Genomic DNA, 21,398 nt, shown 5'->3' on the forward strand with positions numbered 1-21,398 from the left:
TGGTAGTGTTCTAAGCACTTTCCCAAGAACTCTTGTGAGTTCAGTACTTTTATTATCATCAGTATCATTTTACAGATAAGAGAAACAAAAGAAATGAAAAAATCTGCTCCTGAACACATTTATTCAAGAGTGCCACGCTCTGCAAATTCAGTTGCCGCTAACTCCGGGCGCGCTCCCCGCGCTCTTCCTCTCGCCGCTTAGGGCGCCTGTGCGCGGGCCCGGGTGACCGCCGGCTGCCCCCGCCGCCGCCCGCCCGGCGTAGCGGGGTCACGTGCTGGCACGGGGCGGGGCCCGCGCGGGGCGCCGGCGCGCTGCGGGCTGACCAAGCCGAGCTTACCCTCCGGAGCCGGCGCTGGATCCCGCGGCCGCTGCCTCGTCTTCTGTCGGCTCCGCCGCCAGCCGGGGCTCGGGCCCGGGCCCGGGCCCCCGGGACATGGCCGTCCGGAGTGCGCAGGGTGACGGTCCCACCTCCAGCCGCTGGGACGGCGGCGCGGGGAAGGCAGGTACGGAAGCCGGCCGGGGCACCGAGGAGCGGCCTGCGAGGACGGCATGAGGGACAGGGGCGGCCCGAGGGTCAGGGGACAGCTGCCGGAGGAGGGGGCCGGGGAACCCGGGGCGACCACGCGGGGTGCGAGAGAGGAAAAGGCTGAAGACCCGGGTCACTTCTGAAGTGGAAGAGAGCCTGGAATTGGGGGTCAGCGGATGCTGAGAGGACCGGAGGAACCCTGGCTGCAGACCCGCGCCCCCAGTGGGAAGGACGGGGCGGGCGGGGGCCCCGCGTCCCACCTCTTCGCATCTGGAGAGGAGAATTGGGTCTCCCTGAGAACCGAGGCCAAGCCTTGCCCCCGACCGAGACTGTGCGGCCACGTCCGCAGGCTCCGGGGGCCGCCTCCCTAGTGGTCAGGCCGGTTTCCCAAACTTCATTCATCGGTCGCAGTCTGGAGTGACGCGGTGTCCGTGGACCACATATTTCTTTTAATTACCACGAAATTCACCCTTTAAAGTGTACAGTTCAGTGGTTCTTAGTACATTTTTACAAGGTGGGGCAACCATCGCACTGTCTTAATTCCAGAGCATTTCTAATGCCAAAAAGAAAGGCCATCATTCCCCAGGCCCCATTCTCCACAGCTCCTGGCAACCACCAATCTACTCTGTCTCATCCTGTGCCACCTATTTTAATGTTTAATTGTGAAAAAAGCGAGTCTCTCTATTTTTTTATACTGTCTTATACTAATTTCCATGAAATCATGGTTTTGTTGTGCGCTATGTTTTCAAATATGTTTTACATACAGTTAATAAATGGAGAAGACTAAGGTAAATTTCCCACTTTTCCATCCTCTGGTGGGTGGTGCCCATAATAGAACCAACCACATATTCAACCCACGTTTTGATGAAGCACCCGGTTATTCGCATTTTGTTTCTCTGGGTTCATTTTGTTATTGCCCTTTTCTCCTATTCTAATGCTGCATGGAAATGGAGCTCATTCCTCGTATTACTCCTCTAGGCCCTTTGGCCTTGTAACCCTTTGCTGGTGTTTGTATAACATCTGTCCTCATGGCATAATAGTCATTGCCTCAAGTGGTATGGGTCTTGTGACCTGATGTAGTGCAGCTGTGCCTAGGTTGCGAGACTTTATCCTTGTTTCCTTGATTTTGCTTCTTTGGATAAGTGGGAGGAATTTAGAGATGAGAGGGGTTTGTTTGTGTTTTTGTTTTTGTTTTGTTTTTAATCATATAGGGGAATTGACAAAGTTACTAATACTATTAACTCTCTTTTGTAGAGGTTATGATTAGATTGGTTTACTCTCTAGAATATTCTCCATTTTGGGGGTAGTCTTTCTTCATATGTGCTTGTCTTTATTTTTCAGGTAGTTAATGAATCTCTGCTAATTTGGGTACTGTTTGTTGAAACTAATTAGTACCTCCAAAAACAGAGTTTCTTTTATTTTGTTTTTAACCTATTAAACCTATTTTTAAAAACCTATTTTGTTTTTAACCTTACTCAGAATAAGGTAAGGTTTTCCTCTCCCACTGTATTTCTCTGGTACAGATATGAAGTTCAGGCATAAATTTTTTTTTCAAGCATAAATTTTTAAGTTAATTTCCAATGTCAACATCAGGAGTTCAAGGGGTGGAGCAGGGGGTGTCTGTCTGGGATGATCTCTTTCTGACTTGCTCTTTAATTGTTTTGATTAAGGCTAGCACTGCCTATTTAAGTTCAACTTCTGTTTAAAGTCTGTAAAGCTTTCTTGACATGCAAGCTTAAACCAAATAATCATTATGGAATTTTATTCTTGCACATAAGATTCATTTATTAAGCGTGTAGATCATTTACCTGATCTAAGTCACTGATATGTATTTTGCTGATCTGGAAAAACTTTTAGAGGAAGCATAGCTAGTGCTCATTTTTAGCCATTGTCCTTTCCTGTGTATTAAGTTCCCCAAGCCAGATGCTTTTGAAGATACCTGTTGCTCTAAGGAAGCAGAAATCTCTACCTGAGTTTGAGACAATAACAGACTCAGCCATCTTTATCTGAGTTGTTAAGAACTACTGTTTCAGTGCTTCTTATTTAAATGATAATTTTAATGGAGAGCAGGCCAAGTAGTACCAATGTCATTACTTTTTCCTTTGTTGAATGAATTACTTTTCAGGCAGCAGGGATTTATTTATAGCAGTGTCTTACATTTTGCAGCCAGCTCTAGAATAGTCATTTCATTCTGTCATGGTTATGAAAGCCAAGACCTTTATTATAAAGAAATTCGGAACATATCAGCTTTGGAATATATAATACATCTCCCTTATAAGTGGAGCAATTTACAAATTGGAGAAGAAAGGATTCAAGGGGATTTGAAAATGTGGGCTTTTATCCCAAGCCCAAATATCGCATTCTACAGTCCAGAAATGTGTCCTACCCCAAAATCCGTATGTAAAATTTATCTTAAAATAGTTAGACATTAATTTTAACCTTTTTCCAAACATCCCAAGAATAACTCTGACTTTCCTCTTTCTGAGGTGAAGAGGATATGACGTGTAAATTAGTTGTTCACTTGAGACTCTGCAGAACCTCTTCTCCCTCATTGTGTAGTCTAGCAGTTGAACTCATCACCATGTAATTTATACATCTCGAGCTCACTTGAGTTTGCTGTTTTCTCCTCCCTTTTTATGTCACAGTCAAAGCCTGTATGTACGTTAGGTGCAATGAAATATTTGTCTGTGGGTGTGGCACACGTAGGAGTGCCTTCTTCATCTGCCACTAACATTTAATTGCTAGAATATGGGATTGAGAAAGGCGATATTGGGGTCTGAACAGACAGCCACTAAAATCCACAATTGAGCAGCATTCTACTCTGGGAATCACCAGTAGCTTTAGAAAAAGGTCGGAGTGCCTACAAATCTATGTAGAGTTTTCTGGTGTGGATATTCTTAACGGTAATATGGGGAAAATAATGCCATTTACTATATAGGCCAGTTTTTCCAGAGGAACAATAGCTAAGCTAAATTATTCATTCTATTCCGCTCGTATGTGTTGAGTTCCCACAGAGCATCAGAATCAAGATAATAGTAGTAAATTTTGAAATGCAGGATTTAAGTAGAATCCAAACAGAGTTTTTAGAGAAATAAGTATTGGAGCTGTGGTTTGGGTTCAGAATTAGTTAAAATTTTGGCATATTATTTACCAAAACCTACTGGAAATCCAGCTGATTGCAAACGGTTTTATTTCCTCCAAGATATAAACAGTGGTTTTCCTTTTCCCCCAGATTGCTGAATAGCTTAAGTGGAAAGAGGGATAGGGTGGATATATGTCTTAAAAAATTGAGGAAATTTTTCCATACTCTTAGAAAATAGGTTAACAAGGTTTCTAAATGTCAGCTACCTCAGTAAATATTTAGTATTACCATTTAAGTGTTCTTAATTTATGATGTGTAGAAAGTACAAGAACACTCTAAGTTAAAAAAATTTTTTAATATCTGATTTTTTTCTTTGTTGGAAATTAATTCAATTCCTGCTCATATTTTGTCTCAGCCTATGTTGTTATATAAAGTCTTTTTTGTTTTCTGTGTCTCAGTGATCCCTCTTTGGAAACATACAGCCTTCTCTTCCAAAGGATGGCCCTTTGACCCAAAGTAAAATCCCTCCCTGTCTTCCCCTTCAGTTGAGGATAAATCCAGTCCAGACTCTTCTATTAGCTACATTTACTGCAGTCCTTCCAGCCTCTCTTCCCTTACCTAACACTTTAGCCTCTTGGAATTTTTCTGTTTTCAGGGCATGATGTTTCTTTCATGTGACAGGGTCTTTGCACGTGCTCTCTGGAATGCTCTCCCTTCAGCGCACTCTTCGCATGTGCAAACTTTTCTTTAAGGAGGTACCACAGTATATTCTTGGTGAAGTCTTTCCTGATTGCCTCAGAAGTAGTTATTCTTTCCTCTGGGTTTTCATGATTCTTCATGGTTCTATTATATCATGTATAATAATTATGTCACTCCCTACTGTGAGCCTCTCAAGGGCTGGGAGCGAGTCATATTCATGTTTTTATCCCAGTATGGTGCTTACTACAAGTAGTTGCTCATTAAATGATCGACTGATAAGTGAATGGATAGATCAGTGGACAGATGGATGGATGGTAAGCACTTTGTAAATAAACATTTGACTAGTTAGGTGCTGTGCTGACAGGAAATTAGGACTTGATTTTTCATGATTTCTAGGTAGAGTAACCATTTAATTTAGCATCCAACCTGGGACATTTTTGAGAGTGCAGGTGGGAGGAGGGGTTTGCTATGAACAGTTATGCCAGGACTATAGGTGTAAACCAGAAATCTCTCAGACAAACTGGAACAGATGGTCCCCTACTAGGTCACCAAGGAAAACAACAGTCTAGCCAGGAGAACAGGTTTACCGGGGTGAAAAAGCACCTGGTCCTGTCTGCACCTCCAATTGCATGTTAACTCCAAACCAGTTGGTGCCTCTGTTTATATGGTTTATGTCACAGTTCTCATAGATAGGTAACCAGGGCCATTAGTACCAACTTTCATTTGCGTTAATAATGTGCAGCTTTATCATGGAAACAATTTGTAGACTGTTGCCTCAGAATAGAACAGTACTGAGGAAAGCTGCTTAGTGTCTGTTCTAAAACAGACATCTACCTTCTGATGTTAGGCCCTTCTAAAGCCTAAACTACTTCCACTGTTATTCCTCTCTAAAGCCTAACCTACCTTCCAGTGTTATCTTCCACTTTACATTAACTCCAGTGCCCTGCACCTAGTATATGCTACATAAATATTTATTATTATTATTTTTTTAAATATTTATTTATTTATTTTGGCTGCTCCGGGTCTTAGTTGCAGCACACAGGATCTTCATTGCAGCATGCGGGATCTTTAGTTGAGGCATGCGGGCTCTTTTAGTTGTAGCATGCGGGCTTCTTAGTTGTGGCATGAGGACTCTTAGTTGCAGCATGCATGCAGGATCTAGTTCCCCGACCAGGCATTGAACCCCACCCCCCTGCATTGGGAGCATGGAGCCTTACCCACTGGACCACCAGGGAAGTCCCCATGAATATTTTTTAATCAGTTCATTTACTATTAAATGAAAGGGCCTCTGTTTCTGTCTCCACGCCTTTCTTCTGCTCTCCTCCCAGCCTCTCAGAATCCTCCCCTTTCTTTTTAAATTGCACTCTTCAGTAATGCCTTCTCAGATTAGCCTGACCCACAGCTGTCTGAACTCTTGGTGTCTGCACATACCTTTTTTGGGCAATTATAGTGCACTGCTTTGTGACATCTCTTTGGTGTTGTCTAGTTTAACTTTTCTTGTGTTTGTTGTTCCTAAAATCAGCCATTCTGCGTGAAAACTCTGACAGCCTATTATTACCCCATTATTTTAAATAGAAAAATTATAATATGCACATTAACCACAGACTGTCAACCAGTCTCCTAAAAAAGTAATTTAAACACAGCAAAATGCCTGTGTATAAATAAGAGACTACCACATAAGGATATAAGATGCTTAAAACAGTACTTCCTGATCATCAGTAATTAATATGGTTCTTGAGAAACCGTTGCTTTGTACGCAGTATCATGCCTCTCTTACCACTAGCCACACTGGAGGCCCAAGTATACCCTTTGACATTCTACTTTTGAAAACACCTCCATGTGATTCTGATGTTTTACCAGTTGTATTAGTGTGTAACCAGAGACTTTTTCCACGTGTGTTTTTTTTAAAAAAAGTAATATTGAGGACTTCCCTGGTGGCGCAGTGGTTAAGAATCCGCCTGCCAGTGCAGGGGACATGGGTTCGAGCCCTGGTCTGGGAAGATCCCACATGCTGTGGAGCAACTAAGCCCGTGCTCCACAACTACTGAGCCCATGTGCCACAACGACTGAAGCCCACGCGCCAGAGCCCATTCTCTGCAACAAGAGAAGCCACTGCAATGAGAAGCCCACACACCGCAACGAAGAGTAGCCCCCGTTCTCCACAACTAGAGAAAGCCCGTGGGCAGCAACGAAGATCCAATGCAGCCAAAAATAAATAAATAAATTTATTTTAAAAAGAGAGAGAGATATGTGTGCTCTGTAAAGTTTAGCATTAAGAAAGCACAATCATTCTATTAGGAAAAACTGTTAGATATATCTGAATGTACTGAGCATTTATTATAATTGTAAGTCCTTTTGTGTTACTTATACGGCATATCTCCTTAGTGTTTTGCACACTATGTGCTAGTGAAATATCGGTAGATTGACTTTAAATATACCTACCTTACCTCAAACCAAGCAAGGAGATTGAGCCCTGAAGAGAAAATGTACAAATGCTGAATATGTGCCTAATGCCCTTTTCCCTTTTGTTTTGCAGACTTTAATGCCAAAAGGAAAAAGAAAGTGGCAGAGATCTACCAGGCTCTGAACAGTGATCCCACTGATGTGGCTGCCCTTAGACGTATGGCTATCAGTGAAGGAGGGCTCCTGACTGATGAGATCAGGCAGAAAGTGTGGCCCAAGCTCCTCAATGTCAACACCAATGATCCGTCTCCTGTATCAGGTAATTAGGGGGAGGTGCTGTGAAGCGGAGCTTGTCTGGGAGGCAGGGAGAAAGAATGCCAGGGTCGGGCTTCCCTGGTGGCGCAGTGGTTGAGAATCTGCCTGCTAATGCAGGGGGCACGGGTTCGAGCCCTGGTCTGGGAAGATCCCACGTGCCGCGGAGCAGCTGGGCCCGTGAGCCACAACTACTGAGCCTGCGCGTCTGGAGCCTGTGCTCCGCAACAAGAGAGGCCGCGACAGTGAGAGGCCCGCGCACCGCGATGAAGAGTGGCCCCACTTGCCACAACTGGAGAAAGCCCTCGCACAGAAACGAAGACCCAACACAGCCAAAAATAAATAAATAAATTAATTAATTAAAAAAAAAAAAAAAGTATATTCTGGGTATTCCCTGGTGGTCCAGTGGTTAGGACTCCATGCTTTCACTGCCAAGGGCCCGGGTTCGATCCCTGGTCAGAGAACTAAGATCCCACAAGCCGCACGGCATGGCCAAGAAACAAACAAACAAAAATGTATATTCCAGTTTACAGTCACTTAGAAGTGGGTTGTAGGAATATGTATTTTAACAAGAATCCCACCTAATTCTGACGCACATGGACTGCATTTTGAGAAACATGGGGCCATGGGAAGAGATAATACCTCTACGGTCCTTATAAAAACAAAAAAACTTTTTATGAGGAAATACTAAGACCATTTTGAATTCTAAAATTCTGTAATTCTATGAAAAACTGTTACAGTTGGCCCCTCCAAGGATTCAACCAACCATGGATCAAATATATTCTGGAAAAAAAAACCTCCAGAAATTTCCAAAAGCAAAACTTGAATTTGCTGTGCTCTCCAACTATTTACATAGCATTTACATTGTATTAGGTTTTTTAAAAAATTTTATTTATATTTTATTTATTTATTTTTGGCCATGTTGGGTCTTCGTTGCTGCGCATGGGCTTCCTCTAGTTGCTGCTAGCAGGGACTACTCTTTGCTGTGGTGTGCGTGCTTCTCATTGCAGTGGCTTCTCTTGTTGTGGAGAATGGGCTGTAGGCGCATGGGCTTCAGTAGTTGTGGCGCATGGGCTCAGTAGTTGTGGCTCGCGGGCTCTAGAGCGCAGGCTCAGTAGTTGTGGCACACGGGCTTAGTCGCTCCATGGCATGTGGGATCTTCCTGGACCAGGGATCAAACCCATGTCCCCTGCACTGGCAGGCGGATTCTTAACCACTGTGCCACCAGGGAAGTCCTGTATTAGGTTTTATAAGTAATCTAGAGGTGATTTAAAACATACAGGAGTTGTAAAACAACTATACCCCAATAAAAAATAATAATAAAAAAATAAAAAGTATATGGGAGGATGTGCATGGGTTATATGCAAATGTTACACCACTTAATACATGGGACTTGAGCATCTGTGGATTTTGGTATCCTTGGGGGTCCTGGAACCAATCCGCCTCGAATACCAAGGAGCAACTGTACTTATTTGCAAGGCCCGTGTAGTAAAAAAAAAAAAAAAAAATTTCCTTAGAATACAGTGCAAAATACAAAAGAAAGTACAGCAAAACAGTGAATCCACTTTGTCATGTATTCACTCCACAAAAATTTATTGCTTTCCTGCTGTGTTTGGCAAAAGTCCAGGTGCTGGGGATTCTTTCATTCATTTGGCAAGTACTAATTGTGCTCCTAATGTGTGCCAGGTACTAGAGTTGATTAAAACAGCCTCTGCTGATAAAAAGTTCACAGTGTTGTGGTACAGCCGAGTAGATGGTTTTTTTGTTTGTTTTATTTTTTAGTATACCTATTTATTTTATGTTTTTTTTTAAATTAATTAATTAATTTATGGCTGCATTGGGTCTTAGTTGCGGCACACAGGATCTTTTGTTGCAGCGCTGGTTTCTTCTTCATTGCATCACACAGGCTCTGTTTCAGCGTGCAGCCTTCCCTCTAGTTGTGGCATGAAGGTTTTCTCAATCTAGTTGTGGCACGTGGGCTCCAGAGGGCGAGGGCTCTGTAGTTTGCGGCACTCGGGCTCCCTAGTTGAGGCACACGGGCTCAGTAGTTGTGGCGCGTGGGCTTGGTTGCCCCACAGCATGTGGGACCTTAGTTCCCCGACCAGGGATCAAACCCACATCCCCTGCACTGGAAGGCGGATTCTTTAACATTGGACCACCAGGGAAGTCCCTGAGTAGATGTTTTAAGTTGCCCCTTGTTATTATCTTTGGAACCGGGCTGCCTCAGAGCAGTGATCTTTTTGTTGGAAGGAAAAGGCATTGCTATATTCACACTCTAAATCCTGAGATGGTGTTCCGTGAGATTCCAAATTTCCCATATCTTTATAAGATGAAGTCTGTGTATGCGGAAGTATTATACAGGCTCCTCTAGTAAGTTTTGATTTCGGTTATGAAGAAAATGTACACTTTTATATATATAACAGCTAGAGACTGCCTCCTTACTTTCAGTTGGGCTTAACAACTGAACACAAGTACTATCTCCTGTTTGCAGTGTCTTAGTTTTAGAATTGCAGGGTCAAGAGAGGTTAGGTTCTTTTTTATGTGAGTTTATCTTAATACTCCTTTCTGAACAGCTCAGTGTTCCCTAGACTTTACAGATGTTAGAGTTTTTCCAGTGGTCTGTGGTTTCCACATTCATCATCTTACTTGATCCTTACAGTAATCTGAGAGGTACATATGGAAGGGAGTAATTCCCAGTTTACAGATGTGGACTTTGAAATTCAGAGCAATTCCCGGTGACACACAGTAGCGGCCTGCATGCAGCTCCTGGCCTCCTGACTTCTCCTCTGCGGCTCTTTGCACTCTGCAGCCTCCTGGATAATCTGTGTTCCCTCCTCTTATGGTCATCATGCCTTGCGTGAAACAGCGTGTTTGGAACTAAACCAGGAATTCCTCTCCAAATGTTGTATCTTGAGTCATGTCCCCTTCAAGAAAAGCCCGACTATGTCTTTCAGGCCTTTTATGTCATGCCAGGATGTTTTGCTCCTGATGTGGCTTCCCAGACATTCTTGCAATAACATGTTCTTTTTCCTTCAATAGGGAACGACCTACGACAGATGAGCAAGGACTACCAACAAGTGCTCCTGGATGTCAGGCGGTCTTTACGGCGGTTCCCTCCTGGTGAGACACGCCCTTGGTCTTCCTGGGTGGGGGGTGGCGGGGTGGCTTCTGTCCCAGTTGCACTTACTTTCCTGTGTTGGTGCTTGCTTGTCCCAGGAAGTTTCCATCCCAGCACAGAGCGTGACCACATGCAGGACCCTACCTCCTCAGGGACCCATTGTGCTCCCAATCTGCCGCGTCATTCTTTCACTGTCTCAGTCAGTTCAGAACCCCACTGTGAAGGCCTGAGCCTAAAATAATGTCTTTTGGCCTAGAGGTGGTGAATGAGAGAAGAGGGTTTTTCCCCCTTCAGAGCCTTAGAGGAGACTTTATAGGGATTGCTAGAGCCATCAGTCTGGCTTTAAAGAGCAGATTGGTTTGGAAGTGGTCACTATAACAAGAACTATTAATATCTTCATTTATAAATAGCGGTATCTTTTTTTTTTTTTTTTTTTTTTTTTAATAGCGGTATCTTGAATATACATATATTGGGGCCCTTGGACTGGAAGGAAGGCCAATCACTACATGTTTAAAGAGTCTGTTCCTAAAATTGTCTCCCCATTCCCAGGAATAATGAGAAGAATGACCATTGTCTCCACTTTCACAGTGAAGGAAACTGGCCAGCAAACCTCATCTATTTCTCTTCCTTTGGCAACTCCACCTTAGGTCCATGAAGAGAGGAGAATTGCTAGAGGGAACAAGAGCCTCTAAACCCATTTTCTCACTCTTCTGAACCCATGCTCTGGCATTGGATTTTGTCTGTTAAAGGGCCTCTTTCCTGCTTGCACCCTTGGTTCCTGGAAAGGCTCTTGTGATTCCTTTGTAGCCAGTAGCCTGCCGTCTTGGTTTCGATAAACACATATGCCTATGGTCCATTCGCCTTTTCCTATCCTGCTGGTCTTGAGGAGACCACATAGGACAGATGCATTCCATATTTTTCCCTAGGTAACCTGTTTTCCCTCTGAGCCCTTTATTCCTCTTCCATTTATGTGACATCAGTCTATGATATTATTCTTGTAGGCTGAACTTTCCATGTGGTTTCATTTTTTTTTTTTTTTAAGTTTTACTTGATTTTATTTATTTATTTATTTATTTATTTATTTTTGGCTGTGTTGGGTCTTCGGTTCGTGCGAGGGCTTTCTCCAGTTGCGGCAAGCGGGGGCCACTCTTCATCGCGGTGCGGGGACCGCTCTTCATCGCGGTGCGCGGGCCTTTCTCTATCGCAGCCCCTCCCGTCGCGGGGCACAGGCTCCAGACGCGCAGGCTCAGCAATTGTGGCTCACGGGCCCAGCCGCTCCGCGGCACGTGGGATCTTCCCAGACCAGGGCTCGAACCCGTGTCCCCTGCATTAGCAGGCAGATTCTCAACCACTGCGCCACCAGGGAAGCCCGGTTTCATATTTTTTTACATTCACGTTCTTCTGAGCTTAGCTGACCTCTTTTATACTGAAAGTTCAAATAAGATTTACTTTTTTTCTCTCACTACTTTCATTACTTTACCTATCCATAGTAGTTGGTTTACTCCATATTCTTTTTTATCTTTTAGAGTATGCCTTTTTGAGAAGGGGTAGGTAGAAACGGGCAAGAGATGAGCTTCACTCTCACCTAAAAACCTTTGTTCAGTTTAGTCTGGGCTCTTGCATTAGCTGTTTTCTCTCATAAGATCTGTTTTTGACTGGAAAACCTAATGGTGTAGGAAAGCTGTGCTGTGTGCCGTTCTTCTAAAACAGGTCATGAGGCCAAGGGTTGGCATTTTTATACTAAAAGCCAGATGAGCTGCGGAGCCACACTGACCCCTGCCAGAACTAGGCGCATGCGCTGAAAGGTCTCCCGAGACAGTCTCTTCTGTTGCCAGCTGCATCTTTGGATCAAGGAGATCAGTACTTCCTGTGATATTTAGTTTGTTTCTGAGGGGAACATGCATCTCTTACATTTTTTGTTTTTATATAATTTCATACCTACAGAAAAGTTGCAAAAATAGGACAAGGAATTCCCCAGGTGGCTTTTACACAGATTTTCTTATATGTCAACCTTTTACTATGTTTACCGTAGTATTGCTTTCTCTCTCTCCTTTGTGGTACACACCCGCAAATTTTTTTCTGAACTATTAAGAATAAATTACACACATGGTGCCCCTTTATCCCTAAATATTTCAGGGTATATTTTTTTAAAACACGGCTCTTATTACATAATCACACTTAAAATCAGTAACACATTGACAGTATTTACTGCTGTCTAATACAGATTTTATTCAGATTTCACCATTTATTCCAATAATGTTCTTTATAGGAAAAGGAGATACAAATTCATGCATTTTCCATTCAGTCTTCATATCTCTTTAGCTTCCTTTATTCTGGAATAGTTCCTTTGTATTTTATGACAGGCCAGTTATTTTATAAAATCTCCCTCAGTTTGGGTTTATCTGGTGTTTCCTCCTTTTAAGATTCAGATGATGAACTCTTGATAGGAATTCCACCGAAGTGGTGCTGAGTTTTCCCTGCAGCACGTCAGGAGGCACATGCTGTCCACTAGTCACACTACTGGCAGCATGACCTGTGGTGACTTGGGTTTTAAGATGGTGTTGGTTGGGTTCCCCCACTGTAAGGTAGCCAGTCTGTGGCTCTTTCCTACATGTCAGGCAGTATCAACAGTGTGTGGATCTTGATGTGTTGCCAAATTGTTGTAATTAATTTTCTTTTATTAAACACTTTCTCTGCTAATCCACTGCTGACCATCTTCCTAACCTCTGTGTTACTAGGCTGCTTGCCATGTTCAAGTGCATCTCCCCTGCCCTCCCCTCCCCAGGCATGCCAGAAGAACAGAGAGAAGGGCTCCAGGAAGAACTGATCGACATCATCCTCCTCATCTTGGAGCGCAACCCTCAGCTGCACTACTACCAGGGCTACCACGACATCGTGGTCACGTTTTTGCTGGTGGTAGGCGAGAAGCTGGCAACATCCCTGGTAGAAAAATTGTCTACCCATCACCTCAGGTACCAGCACAAAGGAGCATAAGAGGATGGGTATCACTCCTCAAGTCCCCCTGGGGTTAACTCCTCAGCCCATTTCCTAGTCAGTGTTTTCAATGGTTTGAACCCCACTCCACCCTACTGCCCCCAAACCCTGATCCCAGTATTTGGTCTGACCAAGCTCATTGAATTGTCTCCTTCTAGGGATTTCATGGATCCAACAATGGACAACACCAAGCATATATTAAACTATCTGATGCCCATCATTGACCAGGTGAATCCAGACCTCCATGACTTCATGCAGAGGTATATATGTGTCTACATATATGTGTGTACATACACACACACCCCTCTTCAGCTTTCTCCTAGCCTTTGTTTATTCTTCACAAGTCTAGCTCAATTGCATCATCATCTTAGGTTGATTAGTGTTAAGTTCTTCCGAGTTGTCCTTTCCAGTTATCAGCCATCTGGATAATTCAGTTCTGTACACAGTCTTGGAACACTTTTTGGGTGCTGTGCTTTTTGGGGGATAGAAGAGATGTCACAGCCCATGCCCTTGAGGAGTTTACATCTAGTGGAGGGAGGTGGACAAGGTAAGTACACCAAGGTAGACTTTGAGGTTATTGCTGCAACAGAAGTACAGAGTTCTATAGGATCCAGAGGCGAGAAAGACAAGGCCATCTGTGGGTTGTTTTATTCACCACATACCAAGGAGAAGAAATACTTCTTTGCAGTTCTCGTATGATTTTTCTCTTCTGTTTAGTTGGAAATGTGTCCTTGGCCAATGCCTGCCTCTCTTTAAAAAAGAAAAAAAAAAGGCTGTGTCTTAAGGTGTTACAGTCACCTCATGTTAACTGTAAAATTAATACAGTTGTGTTTTCAAGCCTGAGAATATGTGCCTGTGCCCCCCCAAAGGATGGACTTTCTCAGAAGGAAAATGGTGGTGTAGTTCTCTGAAAACAGCTAATTCTTGTTGCTGTAGTTGATGTTTGTTGGCCATTAGGAGAGCACCCAGGGAGATAAGGCCACCAGGACCCTACTGTGGTATTAGTGTCATGATGTTGGGTGTATTGTAAGGACTTTCTGTGTTGTGAGGAGAAGATGCTGAATTTGTAGGCGGCTGAAATTTCCAGAAAGCATGTTTCTCAAATGCTTTCTTCACACAGCACTGAGGACAAAGAAGGCCCAGGGAGGGGGAAGGGATGACCCAGCAGGGAACCTAACATCTGGACTTCCTTGCTCCTAGTGCCGAGGTGGGGACCATCTTTGCGCTCAGCTGGCTCATCACCTGGTTTGGGCACGTCCTGTCTGACTTCAGGCACGTCGTGCGGTTATACGACTTCTTCCTGGCCTGCCACCCGCTGATGCCCATTTACTTTGCAGCTGTGGTAGGTACAGACCATGAGCCAGCAGCTTGGTGTGCATCCTTCAGTCCAGCTTGATCATGTTCCCTAAAGGGAAACCTGGTGATTATGGAAAGATGCAAAAGACAGCACTTCCCGGGCGGGCGTCTCTGGACACTGTTCTGTGGAATGTTAGTGGGAGAGTCATGGGAGAAAAAAATGTTCTGTGTAACAATAAGTTTGGGAAATGCTAGTTAAACAGAGTTGTTAGATTTGTTTACTGCTTGATTCTTTTGAACCTTTAAAATGCTCATGTGCATTGTGAATTATCAGGGTTTCTGTTGACAACTCCTGGAGCTAGTACAACCCCAACTCCGGGTTTAAGTAAAGAAGAAGTGTGGCATTATGATAGAAAGTTGAGATGGCTTTTAGTCGGGGTTGAGGGGCCCCAGTTATCAGAGGGGCCTGAACCATCAGGCGTGAGAGTGGAGGTGGGCACTCACAGCGCTCTTCATTGTCCTTGAAAGGGAGCAAAACCCATTCTTTCTGCTGTTTTGAACCATTTCTTCTGTGCTGGAGCTAGGAATCTCCAGTAATCCTTCTTCTTTCCTTCCTCCTAAAAGAACCTCCTTCATTTAATTGGTCAGCCTTTCACATCATGGGGTGGAAGTTTGCCTCAGCAGGAAGGGTTTACCCAGTGGGAAAAGTGCTCAGATATGTACATCATTACTTCCTAGATGAATACAAGAATTTGCTGAACTTTTGGGGTGAGCCCTGTTTGGTACCAATTTAAATTCACCTCTAAGGAGAATGAAATGAAGTGGCCAAGGCCCTGTATGTTCTGGTCTCTGATGCAAGGCCTTGCTCCCCACAGATCGTGTTGTATCGAGAGCAGGAAGTCCTGGATTGTGACTGCGACATGGCCTCAGTCCACCACCTGTTGTCCCAGATCCCTCAGGACCTGCCCTATGAGACACTGATCAGTAGAGCAGGAGACCTCTTTGTTCAGTTTCCCCCGTCCGAACTTGCTCGGGAGGCAGCTGCCCAACAGCAAGCTGAGAAGTGAGTGGGGCCACGGCACCGGATGAACCAGGGGTGTTCGTTAGTGAGCAGAAATGATGGAAGACTGTGTCTGGTGGGGACGGGGCTGGGAGTGGTGTTTCCAGAGACCTATGCTTATGCTACTGGAATCCCCACTTGAGACTTGATGGGTCTTTATAAGAAGAGTTTTCTGAGCAATGGCTGTCTCTGCCCTCAGCCTATTTAATCTGGTTTTTTCCCTTCTTCTCTCATCCCATTCCCTTCTGTCTCCTTCTCCTCTACAGAACGGCAGCCTCTACCTTCAAAGACTTTGAGCTGGCATCAGCCCAGCAGAGGCCTGACATGGTACTGCGGCAGCGGTTTCGGGGACTTCTGCGGCCTGAGGAGCGAACAAAAGATGTCCTGACCAAACCAAGGACCAACCGCTTTGTGAAGCTGGCAGTGATGGGACTGACGGTGGCACTTGGAGCAGCCGCTCTGGCTGTGGTGAAAAGTGCCCTGGAGTGGGCCCCAAAGTTTCAGCTGCAGCTGTTTCCCTAAATGCCTGAGAAGACACTTCCTCTTACATGACATCAAGGTCTCACCCTTCCATGGACAGATTGGGAGGGGGTGGAATTTCCTTTATTAAAAGGGTTTCTGTCAAGGGTTTTCTATTCTTGCACCCTTCCCCCCGTCCGTGGATGCCTTTGCTTCAGAGGCCAGTAGCAGAGCGTGCGTGACGCTGGGCACTCGGGTCCTGAGCACAGAACTCTTTCTCCCTCACAGTGGGCTTCTGAGTGGGCTCTCTGCTGCCTCCTCTTGTGTTGAGGGAAGTGGGTTTCTGCAGCTCCCGGCTGCCTTTGGAACCCGCTGGGCCTGGTCACTGGGGAGCATCTTGGCTGCTCGTAGTAAACTGGACCACTGAATGCCCTCCTGGCAGCTCCTCCCATTCTGACTGCTTCAGCCAGACAAAGAAGGACGGAGCTGCTGCTAAAGAAGTCAGACCTTGGAATGAAGGCGAAGGGGCAGAGAAGGCCAGCCTGGGAGCAAGATTGGCCCCTTTTAAGAACAGCTCCATTAGCTGGTCAGAAATCTAAGAGACACATGTGAACTAGGTTACTAGGTAAATCCTACCTATTTTCAGCCTGGAAATCACTTGGGCATTTCCAGTCAAACAGGAAGGAATGTTACGTTTTAGGGCGCAGACATAGGCTGGTTTTTGCCTGCCTTTTTTTTTTTTCCTCCTTATTCTCTTCCACAAGCCACATGATGATGCATATAAAAGACACTTTTACTACTATTTTTAGAATTACATACACCCAACATGTAAAGTACCCGCACTTTTAAAGTAATAGTTCCTTCATGGAAAAAAAAAAATTGTTCTCATCAGAAGGATGAGCTTCTAAAACCCTGAAGTTTCCTTTCTACTCAATTATTTAACATTTCACTTTAGTCAGAGTTGCTTTTTGTAAGCAGCCCCACACTTCCATAGTGCCCACTTCTTCTCCAGCTTCCCTTCCTTCCCTCCTGTTGTCCTCCCGTCACCCTTCTACTCCCAAATAGGCATCCACTCACAACCTTGGCTTTGTTTTTTGGGTTTGACTTACCTCCTCAACTGCTGGTCTCTCCTTCCTGGTAGGAAATGTCACTGGGAACTTGTCAGCACCCAGAAAGGGACAAACTGCCTCCTGAAGCGTGTGGTGGGAGGCTGGGACAGCCAGCTCGAGGCTTCCTAAGGACTCTCCAGGTCTTAGAGAACAAGATGGATATTCACCTCCTCTGGTACAGCTTTTCCTGTAAGCGAAGCCAGGTTTGTTGTAGATTAACTGTGGCTTGAAAAAAAGTGCCTTTTGCTGCTTTGAAGAACTGGGGTGTATAGTATGAAGCAGCCATGTACTTTTATTTTCCTGGTCTGTTGCAGGCACTGTTCTCTCTTGGCAGGTGTTTTCTTAAAGTAAACATGCCAGAAGCACTCCACCCCACCACACCCAGACCTCCACATCCTCCCCATAGGCCCACGGTGTGCAGAGTGGTTAGGAGAGGCATCTGTCTACACTGAGTTACACTAAGCACTCCACAACCAAAAACAGCTCAAAGTGGCAGGACATTCTCCATAGCAGGAGTCCCACCTGGGGTTAGCATGATGTGGAGGATGGATTAGTCTAGAAAGTGGTAGATTCATCAAGACAAAGGAAATTCTTCCAGGATCTAGAGGATGTGAGAAGTTCCCAGTCTTCTCCCGCAACAAGTTTGTCCTCTTGTCATCTTTCCAAATGGGCAGCATCGGCCCCTCCTGCCACAGGCCCTTGGGCCTGTCTGTAAATACTGAAGGAATTGATGGGGAAGAGGAAGGGAGGTGCATGTGATCAGGGTCCCAAGGCCATGGCATTTTGGATCCCAGGAAGCAGGTGGCATTGACTTTTGTTGTGGCCTAGGAAGGAGAAAGTTCATTTGTTTTATAGCTTTTCTGACATCAGGATTATCCCCTGCCAATGAGAAGAAAGCAGCATCTTTTTACCTTCAAGTGGTTTACTATTCTGTAAGGAATATGTGTAAATATTTTGTACAGAGCCCTGTATGAAATAAACAGCCATATGTGGTTACTAATCTCTTCTGTCATTCTTTCCTTGTTGGAGTGGCTTTAGCTTTAGACATCTGGCCTTGATGCTCCCTCCCTTCCACCCCTGACCTGGAGATGTGCTGTATCTGTGGACTCCTGGTTGGCCTTGACTTGCCCGGAGAACTTGAACAGTACCTGCAGTCCTGTTTCTGTTTTTCCTGAGGCAAGAATCTACGTTGCCTGGGTTCACTGTTTCCTTGCCCCAGAGGAGAGACGTAAGGGGGCTGAAGGCTGAGCAGGCATCACTCGGCTCCCCGACCGTGTCCCACCACCATAGGCCAGCTGCCCATGCTGTCCTTTGATTTGACTTGTGGAGGACACAGGGCTGGCCAGGACACCGCCCTGCCTCTGGGAACTCACCAGAGAACTGCATTGAAAGAGTAATTTGTTTTCAGTGGCAGTTTCATAGTTGATTGAATGTAAAGAGACTTTTGATAAATGGAAAACTGAAGGAAGGGTATGTGTGGTGAAATAAATATTTGGGTTTTGTCCCCACTTCCCCTGAAACCCTTAGAATTTTCTGAGTGATAGGAGTGTCTTTTGTTGTTCATAATGATTTTCTTTTGATCCCACCTGAGTTTATTCTAATGAAGTGAGTGAAGGTGGGACCCCTGGATAGCCTCAGGATGGCACAGGTCACTGGAAAGACCAAGTGATTAGAGAGTGAGAGCTTTGAGCCCCACCACTGACCTCCTGGGAGGGGAGGGGAGGCTGGACATTGAGCACCGCAAAAACTCTTGATTCAGAGTTCAGGAGAGCTGCTGGTTGGTGCACACATCAAAGTGCTGGGAGGGTGGCATGGCCCGAGAGGGCTTGGGAACACTGCACCCTCTTCCCCCGTTCCTTGCCCTATTCATCTTTTTTATTTGGCTCTTCCTGAGTTGTGTCCTTTATAATAAATCAGTACACGTACGGAAAGTGTTTTCTTGAGTTCTGTGAGTACTTCTAGCAAATTATTGAAACTGAGAGGGTTTTGTAGAAACCACTGAACTTGTAGTTGGCCAGGCAGAAGTGTGGGTAGTCTGGGCACCCCATTTGCAGTTGGATCTGAAGTGGGACAGTCTTGTGGGACTGAGCCCTTTAACTTGTGGCATCAGATGCTAATTCCAGGTAGTTAGTGTCAGAACTGAATTGAATTGTTGGACACCCAGTTGGTGTTGGAAATCAGAGAAGTGGTGTCAGAAAATACTGCACAACATTCAAGGCTGAGGGGGAATTAGTGTAAAAATAATAGCTGAATAACAAGTGTGGGTGTTTTGTAGAAAGATGGAGTGGGCAATGTCAATGGAAGGGGCTCAGGCCAGGGAGAGCTTTGAGCTCTGTGGAAGGGAGTTGGGAGTCTCTGTAGGCAATTTGGGGGATGAGGATGGGCCATGACCAAAACTGGGTTTGGAGAGAGTTCCTGGTGACATGATGGCAAATGTGTTCCTTCCTGGCTGTGTGAGCTTCTTCAAGTCACTACATCTCTAGAACTCACTGTCAATGACAGTAAAATAGGGATAGTCCCATCCCACATAGACGGTTTAATGAACTGATGTTTGTGAAAATGCTTTACAAACTGAAGTTGTGCAAATGTTTTGATTCCATTTCAGTGAACATTAATGGATCAATAAATGCCTTAAGCCAGCCTTGCACTTGGGCCCAGGGAGCTCATCCCTGGATTAAGTGACTGAAAGGAAGAATAGGCCAGAGGCTTTTGCCAAATCCAACTAAAAGATGATGGGGCCTGAGGCTCAGCCTGGCTTGCTTTCTTCCTTTTGCTGCTGGTGACTCCCTGCTGCCTTTTCTCCTGTCCGCACAAAGGCCCTTTACTTGCTAGTTGTCTTTTCTGCAGACTTACATTTGGTTGGAATTTGCCAAGCAGCTTTTGTGAGCTGGCAAGGCTGTGGGCTTGCCTCCAGCTTCCTGCTTTTTAAGTGAGTGGCTTTCATGGCAGCCCCAGACACTAGAAGACACATGTTACTCTGGCACGGGCTGTGGGGCCCATCCACCACTTCCTGCCCACATTAGCAGCTGCTCTTTATCTGAGCAATGTGCTTCCTCTTGCCTTCCCCATCCCTGGAGAGAAAGATTGTGTCACACAAGCACATTTGGGACCTCCGGCTGTTTCCTCAGGTAGATGGTCTGAGTCCAGAGCCTGTGGGGTTTGGTTTCAAGTCCGCCCTGGAGAGCTGGTGCTGGGGCCCAGTTTGGGGTGACCCCTTGGGAGGGGGAGGCACCTCCACTTGACCCTGCAGTAGGGAGCACTTGTGAGCCTGCCCGTCTTAGATCCTTCACCCACTGGCATGTGAAGTATGGCGCTGAAGGTTAGAACCCCGGGACAGCCCTGTGCCCCTCCATTTGCCCTCCTGACCCCCCATTTGGCTGCAGCAGACATAAACTCGATGCGCGCCTTGGTGTAGATGGAGTGGGCCAAGTGAAAGATGCACGCAGCCCATGTGGTCCCCCCCTCTGCCAGCCTCAGTTTTGATACAGCCATGGGTAAAGAAATGTTTCATTAACACTTCCTAGTACTCATTGGAGAAAGAATGGTGCAAGGGCACAGGAAAGGCCGTGTGAGGAGAGCTGGGGGTGACGAGGACTCTGGTGAACTGGATCAGGAGCATCACGTGACTCTGGACCTGCCATGTGGAAATGAGGAGCCAGGATTACCAAGCTTCGACTTTTGCAAGAGAACTTGGGCATCTAGATTTTAATGTAGCATCTCCAATTTAAAAATACTGGCAACCAATTCAAATTTCTAAAACAATACTGGCTAGATTGTTTATCCCCTGTGGCTTGCTGGTTTGTACCTGTGCACCAAAAGAATGGTCTGCTTTCCTCCCCTACAGGCCCCTAAGGTTCACCAACACAGGCCCTGGCAGGAGAGGGAGGAGGGAGGAGCCGGTGAGAGCAAGCAGTTAGCCCTGATCTGGGCCCCGCGCTCTCCTGCAGCGCAGCTCTGCTCAGCTTGCTCAGCTTGCTGTTTCCTCCGGTCAGTGGCTCTGCCTGACTTTCTTGCTCCCGGGGCGGGGGTGCCCCTCATCAGCCAATGCAGAGCAGGAAGGCACTCACGTTCTCTCACCTCTCTGCCGGGGTCAGCTCTTTTGAGCCTTGGCACCCAAGGACAGGGTGGCAATGCCTTTCCAGGCTCTAGAATAAGCCCTTTCTGCCCCGCCCCAGTGACATGCCCCATCTCCTGGAACCTGGAGTCCAGACCTTGAGTCGCAGAGACGCCCTCCGCCTGTTGTAATGATGATCCACATCCCGGCTCAGACAGTGTGCTGGCCTTCAAAGTGGGGGGTGGGAGGGGTGTAGGCGGGGTCAGAGAATGAGGTAAAAACAGAA

The 21,398-nt window shown here is 45.7% G+C and overlaps 1 protein-coding gene across 1 annotated transcript; it reads left to right on the forward strand.

Moving 5' to 3' along the window:
- The first annotated feature begins 346 nt into the window (after nt 1-346).
- Nucleotides 347-18,058, forward strand: TBC1D20 (TBC1 domain family member 20). The gene is made up of 8 exons (XM_007193341.2): nt 347-503; nt 6,844-7,029; nt 10,062-10,142; nt 12,926-13,112; nt 13,293-13,394; nt 14,335-14,476; nt 15,306-15,493; nt 15,757-18,058. The coding sequence occupies exons 1-8, from the start codon at nt 434-436 to the stop codon at nt 16,010-16,012; spliced, it is 1,212 nt and encodes a 403-aa protein (XP_007193403.1). The 5' UTR covers nt 347-433; the 3' UTR covers nt 16,013-18,058.
- The last annotated feature ends 3,340 nt before the right edge of the window (nt 18,059-21,398 follow it).

This window comes from Balaenoptera acutorostrata, chromosome 15, assembly GCF_949987535.1.
Source record: "Balaenoptera acutorostrata chromosome 15, mBalAcu1.1, whole genome shotgun sequence".
NCBI lineage: Eukaryota > Metazoa > Chordata > Mammalia > Artiodactyla > Balaenopteridae > Balaenoptera > Balaenoptera acutorostrata.